The sequence below is a fragment of the Neoarius graeffei genome, chromosome 27 (assembly GCF_027579695.1).
Source record: "Neoarius graeffei isolate fNeoGra1 chromosome 27, fNeoGra1.pri, whole genome shotgun sequence".
Classification (NCBI taxonomy): Eukaryota; Metazoa; Chordata; class Actinopteri; order Siluriformes; family Ariidae; genus Neoarius; species Neoarius graeffei.
Window position 1 is genome coordinate 34824330 of NC_083595.1, and position 13088 is coordinate 34837417.

Sequence of the window (13088 nt, forward strand, 5' to 3'; positions counted from 1 at the left end):
TAGTACAGAAATATCTAAACAATTCATAGACTTGCACGCCCTGAGGGATAAACCGGGACCTCATTATTTGATCTTTTACAATAAAATAATTATGTCCAGATTGTCAGTATGCTGTACCATTACCAGTGGGATTTCTAACCAGATGGATGCTTTTCTGGGACCCTTGGGACCCCCACATTGACTCGGAGAAATCCCAAAGAGCCATAGCCATTCATCCCCTAGAAATCTTCACTGACACACCTCTGTGAAGTCAGGTCTCATTATCTGACTCCATTCTTTTGTCCAGCTCTTAGTTTGTGTAAAACATGAATTTTTGGTATATTTTAGACACTACTGCCATTCTTAACCGCTAAATTGAAACTCAGTTTTCAATTTCATACCAAACATAACATGGTTGCTTAATGCATGATGTCAAATTGAAACTCATATTTAGAGGACATACATTTTTGTTATGAAAGAAACCACTTTCCCAGGGCTGTTAACCCTATTATAACTCTAGCACGCTGCCAAGTTACTGCCAAACCATCAAACCATCTATCTTCCAGATACTTTAGTCTCTTTCCATGTCAGGGTGCTTCTTTTTCTCTCTGAATCATTTGGCCCATAAAACTAGCCGAGGCACTGGCAAGCTGTGTCTTTAAGGCTGGATACACCTCTATGGGTTCACTAGCTTGAATTAATGGCATTTGCTCCTCAAGTTTGCTCAGCAGTCTCAGAAAAAGTGGCAGCAGTGCGTCCTTTTAAACGTATAACAAAGGGCCATCATTTATGTGGTGGCATATGGCCCAGACCCCCACAGTAGCAAGGCCTGCCCTCCATGCTGCCTGCTCGCTCTGTTGTCCTCTTGCCTTTACTGTTGACACAGTTGTCTTGTCGAAGGGAAGCAAAGTCTAAAGAACAGTCAGTGCCGTGGCTATGCTTGGCTCTTGTCACTCACTCACCTTCTGTGCTCAATTTTTTAAGAATTTAAACCCCCTCTTTGTTGAGAGTCAGCCGTGTCAGGTCTACATGATCTTTAAATGCTTTCGAGTCATTATGAAAGAGGGTTATATACACGGCTTGAGCCATGCTTGTCTTGTGCATTTATTCATACCATACATATATGTATGTATTATCAGCAGATTAGGGAATACTGAAGAGAAGTAAAATTATTAAAAAATTGCCAAGTGAGTATTGCGGAAGACAATTTTGTTTAAAACTCAGAAGGAAACAGCTGATATTAGTCACCATGAGGAACTAAGTCATGCGCACAAATTTTCTGATGATACTGCGAGTATAATATTGACTTTATATTGTGTATAAACAGAACTAAAAATTATTTCACAGAAAGCAAAATCATAATCAAATTCTAGTAACTAGTTAAATATGAAAAATCCAATATATATTTACAATTCCACTTCCAGAAAAGTTGGGATATTTTCCAAAATGCAACAAAAACAAAAATATGTGATTTGTTAATTTGTGTGAACATTTATTTAACTGACAAAAGTACAAAGAAAATATTTTCAATAGTTTTACTGACCAACTTAATTGTATTTTGAAAATATAAATGAAGTGAGAATTTGATGCCTGCGACACACTCAAAAAACTTGTGACAGAAGCATTATTACGATTGTGTTACATCACCTTTCCTTTAATAACACTTTTTTTAATCATATGGGAACTGAGGATACTAACTGTTGCAGTTTTGCAATTGGAATTTTTGTGCATTCTTACTTGATACAAGACTTCAGCTGCTCAACAGTCCGTGGTCACCGTTGTCTGATTCTCTTCTTCATTATGCGTAATACATTCTCAATAGGAGACAGATCTGGACTGGCAGCAGGCCAGTTAAGCACATGCACTCTGTGTCTACAAAGCCATGCTGTTGTAGCCTATGAAGAATGAGGCCTGGTGTTGTCCTGCTCTAATAAGCATGGACTTCCCGGGAAGAGACGTTGCCTTGATGAATATGTCTCTGTAAAATCCCAATATATGCCCCAATATTTCAACGATATCCTCACTCACACACATGCAACTCACCCATAGTGTGGGCACTGATGCCCCCCCCACCACCACCACCACCAAATACCGTCACAGATGCTGGCTTTTGCACCTTTCTTTGATAACAAACTGGATGGTTGTGCTCACCTTTGGCACTGAGAACTCAACGCCTGATTTTCCCAAAACTAAGCTGAAATGTGGACTCATCTGACCACAGCACATGTTTCCACTCTCTTTCAGTCCATCGGAGATGAGTTCAGGCCCAGAGAAATCGGCGGCGTTTCTGCATAAAATTGATAAATGGCTTCCTCCTTGTGTAATGCAGTTTCAGGTTGTATTTCTGTGTGCAGCAGCAGACTGTGTTAAGTGACAATGGTTTTCCGAAGTACTCCCGATCCCATGTGGCTATATTTGTCACATTAGCATGACGGTTTCTCAGGCAGTGCCACCTGAGAGCTCAAAGGTCATGTATATTCAACAGTGGTTTCCAACCTTGCTCTTTATGCACTGAGATGCCTCTGAATTCCCTGAATCTTTTCACAATATTATGTACTGTAGATTTTGGAAAACCTAAAGTCTTGCATTGAGAAATTTTCTTTTTGAATTGATGAACAATTCTCTCACAAATTTTGGCACAAAGGAGTGAGCCACGACCCATCCTCGTTTGCAAAGACTGAGCTTTTGGTGCTGCTCCTTTTATACCCAATCATGTTACCAATTAACCTGCTTATTGTGGAATCTTCCAAAATGGTGTTACTTGAATATCCTATAAAATTTTCAGTCTTATTTTGCCTCTGTCCCAACTTTTTTGAGTGTTTCAGGCATCAAATTCTAACTTCATTTATATTTAATCTCATCTCATTATCTCTAGCCGCTTTATCCTTCAACAGGGTCACAGGCAAGCTGGAGCCTATCCCAGCTGACTACGGGCGAAAGGCGGGGTACACCCTGGACAAGTCGCCAGGTCATCACAGGGCTGACACATAGACACAGACAACCATTCACACTCACATTCACACCTACGGTCAATTTAGAGTCACCAGTTAACCTAACCTGCATGTCTTTGGACTGTGGGGGAAACCGGAGCACCCGGAGGAAACCCATGCGGACACGGGGAGAACATGCAAACTCCTCACAGAAAGGCCCTCGCCGGCCACAGGGCTCGAACGTGGACCTTCTTGCTGTGAGGCGACAGCGCTAACCACTACACCACCGTGCCGCCCCTCATTTATATTTACAAAATACAATTAAGTTGGTCAGTAAAACTATTGAAAATCTCTTCTTTGTACTTTAGTCAGTTAAATAAAAGATTCACAAGAATTAACAAATCACATATTTTTGTTTTTTTTGCATTTTGGAAAATATCCCAACTTTTCTGTACATGGGGTTATACTCATCATGCAACAGTTTCTTCAGAAATTGATTAGGTCAAAGAGGTTTGGACAGTTGTTCATAATTTGAAAGACTTCTAAATTCTAGGTGTGATATATACTAGTGCATCTCAAAAAATTAGAATATTTCATTTCGAGTTTGAGTAAAACAGTATGAACACAGTGTATCTCTCGGTCTAGTTCAGTACACACAACCACAATCATGGGGAAGACTGCTGACTTGACTGTTGTCCAGAAGATGATCACTGATGCCCTCCACAAGGAGGGTAAGCCACAAAAGGCCATTGCTGAAAAGGGTGGCTGGAAAAGGTGCACAAGCAACAGGGATGGCCGCAGTCTTGAGAGGATTGTCAAGAAAAGTTGATTCAAGAACTTGGGAGAGCTTCACAAGGAGTGGACTGAGGCTGGTGTCAGTGTATCAAGACCCATCACGAACAGACATCTTCAAGAAAGGGGATACAACTTTCGCATTCCTAATATCAAGCTACTCCTGAGCCAGAGACAATGTCAGAAGTGTCTTATCTGGGCTAAGGAGAGAAAGAAATGGACTGTTGCTCAGTGGTCCAAAGTCCTCTTTTCAGATGAAAGTACATTTTGCATTTAATTTGGAAATCATGGTTCTAGAGTCTGGAGGAAGAGTGGAGAGGCACAGAATCCAAGGTGTTTGAAGCCCAGTGTGAAGTTTCCACAGTCTGTGATGATTTGGGGTGCCATGTCATCTGCTGGTGTTGGTCCACTGTATTTTATCAAGTCCAAAGTCAACACAGCCATCTACCAGGAGATTTTAGAGCACTTCATGCTTCCATCTGCTGACAAGCTTTTTGGAGATGCTGATTTCCTTTTCCAGCAGGACTTAACACCTACCCACAGTGCCAAAACTACTACCAAATGGTTTGCTGACCATGATATTACTGTGTTTGATTGGCCAGCCAACTTGCCTGACCTGAACCCCATAGAGAATTTATGGGGTATTGTCAAGAGGAAGATGAGAAACACTCGACCCAAAAATACAGATACGCTGAAGGCCGGGTGGCACGGTGGTGTAGTGGTTAGCGCTGTCGCCTCACAGCAAGAAGGTCCTGGGTTCGAGCCCCGGGGCCGGCGAGGGCCTTTCTGTGTGGAGTTTGCATGTTCTCCCCGTGTCCGCGTGGGTTTCCTCCGGGTGCTCCGGTTTCCCCCACAGTCCAAAGACATGCAGGTTAGGTTAACTGGTGACTCTAAATCGACCGTAGGTGTGAATGTGAGTGTGAATGGTTGTCTGTGTCTATGTGTCAGCCCTGTGATGACCTGGCGACTTGTCCAGGGTGTACCCCGCCTTTCGCCCGTAGTCAGCTGGGATAGGCTCCAGCTTGCCTGCGACCCTGTAGAAGGATAAAGCGGCTAGAGATAATGAGATGAGACGCTGAAGGCCACTATCAAAGCAACCTGGGCTTCAATAACACCTCAGCAGTGCCACAGACTGATCACCTCCATGCCACACCACACTACAGAAATTCATGGTAAAGGATCCCCAACCAAGTATTGAGTGTATAAATGACTATACTTTTCAGAAGTTGGACATTTCTGTATTGTAAATCCTTTTTTTTTTATTGATCTTAGGGAATATTCTCATAATTTGAGATATTGGATTTCTGATTTTCATGAGCTATAAGCCATAATCATCAAAATTAAAACAAAAAAGGCTTTAATTTACATGTAATGAATATAGAATATATGAAAGTTTACCTTTTTGAATTAAATTATGAAAAAAGGGACTTTTTCATAGTATTCTAATTTTTTGAGATGCACTAGTACATAATAACCCAGTCTTTCAACTGGATAAGTAACTGAACAAGATAATTCCCTGTTTTAGATCTCAGTTAACACATCTTACTAGCAACACTAGTCCATAAGATAAGCAATAATTGAAAGACGCAGAGGAACAGCCATGTTCCTTCACAGGAGAGGGTCAGGGGGTGCACGTCAAGTCATCTCCATGGCAATGAGCCCCTTCACCCAAAAGAGCAGAGGTACCGCATAGAGGTCAAAGGCCATGGTGCTGCCCATATGGTCGTGTGCTGCATAAGTCATTGATCTGTCAGGATGCACTAAAGGAATTCAAGCGTAGCTGAAAGACTTTTTAGAAAAAGGATTACAACCACTCCTGAATGCCATAAATGCCTCCATCACCATCAAACCACCAAAGAGCTATGCTATGGACCACAAAAGAGCAGGAAAACCACAGAGAAAACAGTTTCAAAATGCGACCTTGCTGAAAAGTAAGACAAACACACGCGTGATGGTTAATATTTATTTATGAGAACAGGCAAAATAGCATGTATAAAAATCAAAAAAAGGATTTAGCAGTGTTGCTTCTGGAATAAAGCAGGAATAACATCTGGCTTGTTATTCGAACAAAACTCATATTTGAGCATGTGAACAGAAATCAGTACATGTATGCATGTATGAATCAATGTATACAGTACGTCTTAATAAATACACTCGATTTCAAATGGACAGATTGCAAAACCACTCGGTATGACTGGCTCGAATAAATATTTATGCAACCATTTGGATGTGCATCGCCTGCCATAAGCATCCCCATACCTTGCATTAAAACCTAAAAAAAAAACCAACAAAAAACGATTTAATATTTACTAGCATATCAAGAAATTGGAGCAATTAAAAATGATCTCACATATTTTTCCTTACACAGTAAACACACCATGCCTTATCAGTAATCCTCGTCATACTGTATGTGTATGAGAGATTACTTCATTTTAAATAATGTCTTACAGAGTGACTTGTGATTGGTCCACCTGAGTAAATCTAATCAAGCTTAAGTACAGCTTCAGTGTTCTTTTCTTTGTGTCTACTCTTCTCCAACACAAACCCTGCCCCGCACAAGGCACTAGATTCAGTTGTTTTTGGAGGTTGCTCCAGCTCAGGAGCTCTCTTCAAGAGCAGATGGACTTGGGGTGGAGAGCTGGTCATATGTGGGCAGACTGAGGTTGCGTGTTGGCATGCGGGCCCTTTCACCCTGTACTGCTCCTGCCACGCTGCTCACATCGCCCTCCCTCTTCAGCAGGAGGTTCAGAGATTCTGCGATGCGGTTCAGAGTCTTGTCCATGTGTGTGATCTGATTATAAGACACAAGACATAGGCTAATCTTTAGGAATATAACCTGTTGGCATAAAATACTCTGATGTAAAGTATATTCCTTGTAATACAAAAAGAGCTAGACATGCAAGTTTTTAACAATCTTTAAAGAAATTGTGTAACAAGCCAGATATTTTAGGAACCGTGTCAATGACAAAGGAAACATAATGACAAACAAGCATCTAATAATTTTCTTAACTTTGTGGTTGTGGATGATCTCGCATAGACACTCATTTCACATTTGTACTTCCAAAAAGAGTTTATGCCCAAGACTCTCCCTTGCTTTAGTGGAAAATTTCACCTGGATACGGTGGATTTGGACATAAGAACGGCTGCAGTAATCATAAACGCCTTTGTGTGTTCATCCCAGTGTTGTAGTTGAGTCACTAAATCGCGAGTCCGAGTCCAGTCTTTAGTCCCCAGTGTTCAAGTCCGAGTCAAGTCCAAGTCATTAAAAAAATTTAGAGTCGAGTCCACTATTGATCTGAATCGAGTCCGAGAACAAGACTCCAACCGCACCATTTGGCGGTGGCTGTTTGAACGCCATTAACATTAGTTTGTTCCTGAACATGACATATGATCAGGTGAATGTGAATTCTCTTTGTCGGGAGTGCAAAGTATTCTGTCAGAGATGGTTGGGAGATGGATGTAAGTGCAGAAGGTGTGTTTATTAATATAAATGAAGACGGTAAACAATCCAGAACGCCAGGCAAAACCGTAAAACAGTGAAACGGGCAATAGGTCGAGCGAGGCACAAACAGGCTATCGTAGACTCGGCAGAATCAAAGACGAGAAAAAGGAAATCAGGGATCAGAAAACCAAACAAGGAAATAAGGCTCGGTAATGTGTCAGCAATGCAACTCAATACTTTGTGAAGTAAGTGTGTTTTCACAGTTTTTATAGGCGTGCTGACTGCTAATCCTGTGCAGGTGTGAGTCGCTTATGGCGCGTGCGTGAGAGTCTGCTTGGCACGAGCGCTGTCTGAAGCGCACCCAAGAGTCTATCTGATGCACGTGCCAAGGTGTGCAGGTGTGACACTCTTGCACGAAATTAGTACAAAAATTAATGTAGATATCTCATCTCATTATCTCTAGCTGCTTTATCCTGTCCAACAGGGTCACAGGCAAGCTGGAGCCTATCCCAGTTGACTACGGGCGAGAGGTGGGGTACACCCTGGACAAGTCGCCAGGTCATCACAGGGCTGACACATAGACAACCATTCATTCACGGCCAATTTAGAGTCACCAGTTAACCTAACCTGCATGTCTTTGGGGGAAACCGGAGCATCCGGAGGAAACCCACGTAGACAACATGCAAACTCCACACAGAAAGGCCCTCGCTGGCCACGGGGCTCGAACCCAGGACCTTCTCGCTGTGAGGCGACAGCGCTAACCACTACACCACCGTGCCACCCCTAATGTAGATATGAATATCTTATAGTAAATTATTATGGCATGTTACACAAAATAAAGAAAAAATCAGAGTCCTCGTTTCCAATTTACGAGTCTGAATGCAGTTAATGCACGAGCCCGAGTCATCAGTGTTGAAGTCCAAGTCGAGTCACGAGTCCTTAAAATTAGGGCACGAGTCAGACTCGAGTACTACAAGCCTGGTTCATCCTGTGACTCCTATTTACAATATGCTTGTACTGAACATCCTTTCAACACACTCTATACTGTTTGACGTTATAAATATACAACTGTAGACGAGTACTTATTTATAATGTCACCCAGAAGCAGGCTGGTTCCTCTCGAGCTTTCTTCCTCATATCATCTCAGGGAGTTTTTCTTGGCCATTGATACCTCTGGCTTTGCTTATTAGGGATCGAAAAAGAAATCTACATCTGTTAAGCTTTCTTTCAAGCTGCTCTGTGATAAGGTCTTAGGCACTATACAAATAAAACAGAATTAAACAGGATTTTTTGTTTCAAGAACATTCAGTATGTTTTCTGGGTTCTCCCAGAGCTCAAGAAACAGGAAACCGACAGGTAAAAATAATGTAATAATACTGAATATTTTGATCTTGTTGAATATTCACTAAACATTTTAATAACATGGGCAATTTATGGTATCATAGTTGCTGCTTTAGTTATTTTCGTTATTCCAGGACTTCTAGTGAATGCTGGTTTTGTTGACATTCCCAGATTGTAAATACTTGCAGGAATTTACCACACTAAAATACCTTTCCATATCTGTAATTCATATTATAACACAGTTCCCATTTCAGTTGCATGTATATCTCTTTAGCATGTAATCTATCGTGCCTTCTTTTCCATGTAATTACTTTGTCCAGACATGAAGCAGTGATATATTTACGTTGCATGTTTAGATGCATATGGAGATATACTGCTGTGTTGTAGAGTGTTAAGTGATCTTTGGAGCCGAGTCTGTCTCCACCCTATTACAAATGACCAGATGGGCGTCTCTGAGCAGCAACATAGTTTATACCGAGGTAGCGTTAAGGCACACACTCGCAAACACATTCACAAACACACAGCCATCCAGCACATGGCATGGGATTCCACATGTAAACATGTGCAGGCTCTCCCACGTAGACGCAGATATACAAATATACACCCTTCTAACCATGCAGAGACAAAAACCAGCTCAAATGGAGTGGAATGAGACTGCTGGATATGATGGTTTGCAGCTGAGAACTGACATGTTTCACATCTGCCATTGCAAAGAATTTCACTGGTTGTTTATAAAGTTGTTCGGACAATCATGTCTTCTAAAACTGATGTGTATGAAATTGCATACTATGTAAATGTATTGTATATATGAATCTAGAAGATAATACAGCCATATAAGTCCTGATAAATTCAAATATTAACCACTTGTTTTTCCTTAAATATAGAAAATCATGTGCGAGCCAAATTAGTCATGTAGCATGTAGGCACTGCTTTCCTCTGAATGTGTTCAGCTGCCCTGTGACATAACATGGGCATCAGTTTGAAAAAATATGCTGAGGCTGGTTTCAAACATCTCAGAGGAATGACATACTAGTTTTCAACCTTGCAAGTTGGTCCCAGGTTGCTATGTGTCCTTCTGCTTTAGTTTGTTTTGATACAGTAATGAGTCATAATTGCACTATGTAGTGTCATCCAGAAGAGGATGGGTTTCATTTTGAGTCTGGTTCCCCTCAAGCGTTCTTCCTCATATCATCTCATATCATCCCACTGTCACCTTTGGCTTGATCTTTATGTATCTGAATCTATCTCCAGATTTCTGGAAAGCTGCTTTGTGACAAAGTTCACCGTGAAAAGATCTGTGTGACTAAAACTAAAGTGAAATTTGAACTGAAGCGAACCACCTCCTTATGTTTAAGGCTAATTTATGGTTGTATGTAAGCTCCGTGCAGAGCCTACGCCCTAGCCTATTCAAGTGACTATGCATTTATACTTGTGTACCGGGGCATCTGCATCACTCTGCAATTACACCGCCAAAACACTAGTTGGTGGAGTTTCTGTGCTACTGTGGTCAGTTTCTTTATGTATTTCCATCAGTGGTGACTGAAACTGAGCGGATCATGTTGGAGCTGGAGCTAATAAATATTGAACAATAGTTTGATTGAAATTACCACAAAAAGAAGAAAAGAGAGAAGAGTGTACATATTTCCAGACTTCCTCACTTCACCTCTCTTCAATTTGGTCCATGTTCGGTTACAATTCAATTTGAAAATGGTGGAGAAGAAGGAGCAGTTGGAAATGTGTAGGATGAAGTGCATGACTACCAAGTGGACCAATCACATTTTTTCCTTTCTGCGTCACTGCGACTTCTGAGGAGGTGTGCATCAGGCTACAGTGTCGGCTATGGTGGAGGATACTGAGCACTGTAGATTGTATGCAGAAGTACAAACTGGCCTTTATTATCCACTGGAGCTAATCTGCATTGCTGGCACATTCAAACCATGTCATCAGCAGTGATTGAGAATGTTCACATGAAATATAAAAGCGGGTATAATGAACATGAACGAGGTGAATTACTTCCTCAAAAAAAAAGAAAAAAAGATTTTTCATGGTGGCACGGTGGAGTAGCGGTTAGCGCTGTCGCCTCACAGCAAGAAGGTCCGGGTTCGAGCCCTGTGGCCGGCGAGGGCCTTTCTGTGCAGAGTTTACATGTTCTCCCCGTGTCCGCGTGGGTTTCCTCCGGGTGCTCCGGTTTCCCCCACAGTCCAAAGACATGCAGGTTAGGTTAACTGGTGACTCTAAATTGACCGTAGGTGTGAATGTGAGTGTGAATGGTTGTCTGTGTCTATGTGTCGGCCCTGTGATGACCTGGTGACTTGTCCAGGGTGTACCCCGCCTTTCGCCCGTAGTCAGCTGGGATAGGCTCCAGCTTGCCTGCGACCCTGTAGAACAGGATAAAGCGGCTAGAGATAATGAGATGAGATTTTTCATTATCTTCTTCCCTCGCAAACTGCCATGAGAAGCACTAAGCACACTTTACCAATCAAAGTATAAATCATACTCAGAAATACGTTTGGCATGCTTGTACAGGAACTGGCTGTTCTGATTGCTACTTGTTTTGGTTAGTTAAATCCTTGAGATTTATCTTCGCTCATATATTCTGCTGTCTGCTTAATGACGGTTATGTTGACCAGTAATATCGTTCTTCTTTTCACAAGACTACGATCCTGATAGGTGACGTAATGGTACATAATGTCTCTCTTCTTTCATACAGTAGTGTAGTCTAAACCAGTGATATAATGCTTCATCACCCATTTACGTTATGCATAGATAACCCAGCTTCGTCAATTAAATCATCATCATCCAATCACAGAGCTACAATACACTCTTGAATGTGAATATATACTCATGTTTGTCCTACAATAAACTGAGAAACATCTCTGAGCAGCTGTGTCTGTATCAGTGACTGTTTGCTCCCAGATCGATCCATAAGGCAGAATCTGTTAGGCGGCAGAGGTCTATATTCCTTGATCATATTTTGTCGATTCAACCTCCTTTGCTACAGACAGATGAAAACCTAACACGTACAACTAAAAATGTTTTCATTTTTAACATTAAAATCTGAGTTGCATTATAAAAGTGACAAATAGCATTAAATATATGGGGAAGCCATGGCCGAATGGTTAGAGAAGCAGCTTTGGGACCAAAAGGTTGCTGGTTCGCTTTCCTGGACCAGTAGGAATGGCTGATGTGCCCTTGAGCACGGCATCTAACCCTCAGTGCTTAAAGTTTCCATTGTCAATACAAATCGCTTTTTACTATTTTTATCCACATTATCATTTTTTTATTTATTCTATTTATTATACAGTATATTTGCCATTCATTTATAAACAAGTGTCAGCTTTTGAAACCCTGTGCCTAATAAAGTTTATTATTATTATTAAGGGACAAACGATAAAATATTTTGTGTTCATTGACAGAAAGATTTGCGTTCACTGGTTTGAATGAAACAGCAACTGCAATCTTTTTGTTTACTCTGCTTGTTATTCAGAAAGGACATGGCATGATTATAGATTTTAAATAATTGTCTCATCTCATCTCATTATCTCTAGCCGCTTTATCATTCTACAGGGTCGCAGGCAAGCTGGAGCCTATCCCAGCTGACTACGGGCGAAAGGCGGGGTACACCCTGGACAAGTCGCCAGGTCATCACAGGGCTGACACATAGACACAGACAACCATTCACACTCACATTCACACCTACGGTCAATTTAGAGTCACCAGTTAACCTAACCTGCATGTCTTTGGACTGTGGGGGAAACCGGAGCACCCAGAGGAAACCCACGCGGACACGGGGAGAACATACAAACTCTGCACAGAAAGGCCCTTGCCGGCCACGGGGCTCGAACCCGGACCTTCTTGCTGTGAGGCAACAGCGCTAACCACTACACCACCGTGCCGCCTTTAAATAATTGTATTACAAAAAAAAAAAAAAGGAAGCATGAGTTGTGTGGCCAATCCATTTTACAATGAGTGAGTGTGTTCCTGTGCGTATGTGTAATAGTTTTAAGCTGATGCCGATACAATGAGAGTGCTATATGGTGCAAACCTTTTACTGTTACTTTTACAAAAGTAACAGCGAGTTAGTAACGGGTAATACAGTTATTTTTAATGCTCCTGTTCAATATCCCAACCATCCATCACTGAACACAGCCATACAACTGATTACAAAGAAAAATGTTACCATTGGGACTAAATGTGTAAATACAAATCTGCTGATCATATTCTGTACATATTCTACATAATTTTTCTAAAATTATGTAATACTTGTGTCTTTGTCCTACATGCTGGAGTGGCTGGTATCACAGTGGGTGGCAGAGCAGAATACAGCAAGTAAGTCAGAGGAATACCTCAGGCGCCTGTTTGCCTAAAAAGCTCCAGCTATTTGTTCCTGTTTATGTCACACACTGTCTGCTTCCTGTTTACCACTGTACTATGGGAAGAAGAGCAATAGATTGTGGGGCGGGTCATCCTGTCCTCACTGGAAGCAGTCACCATTGTCTCCGTGGCAACAACAACAACAAAAAATATAGTCAGTGTGGAGAAAAAAATAATAATGCAAACACATCTGCTCTGTCACAGCAGCTTCTGTGATACTGTGAGACAGT

The 13088-nt window shown here is 41.5% G+C and overlaps 1 protein-coding gene across 1 annotated transcript in view; it reads right to left on the minus strand.

Annotated features, from left to right (window-relative positions):
• Positions 1-5730: 5730 nt before the first annotated feature.
• The window catches only part of kcnq1.1 (potassium voltage-gated channel, KQT-like subfamily, member 1.1), a 70042-nt gene continuing 62684 nt past the window's right edge, over positions 5731-13088 (minus strand). The window contains exon 18 of the mRNA XM_060911822.1: positions 5731-6492. Coding sequence (XP_060767805.1) covers positions 6298-6492 — 195 coding nt within the window. The 3' untranslated portion in view covers positions 5731-6297. The remainder of the gene's footprint in view (positions 6493-13088) is intronic.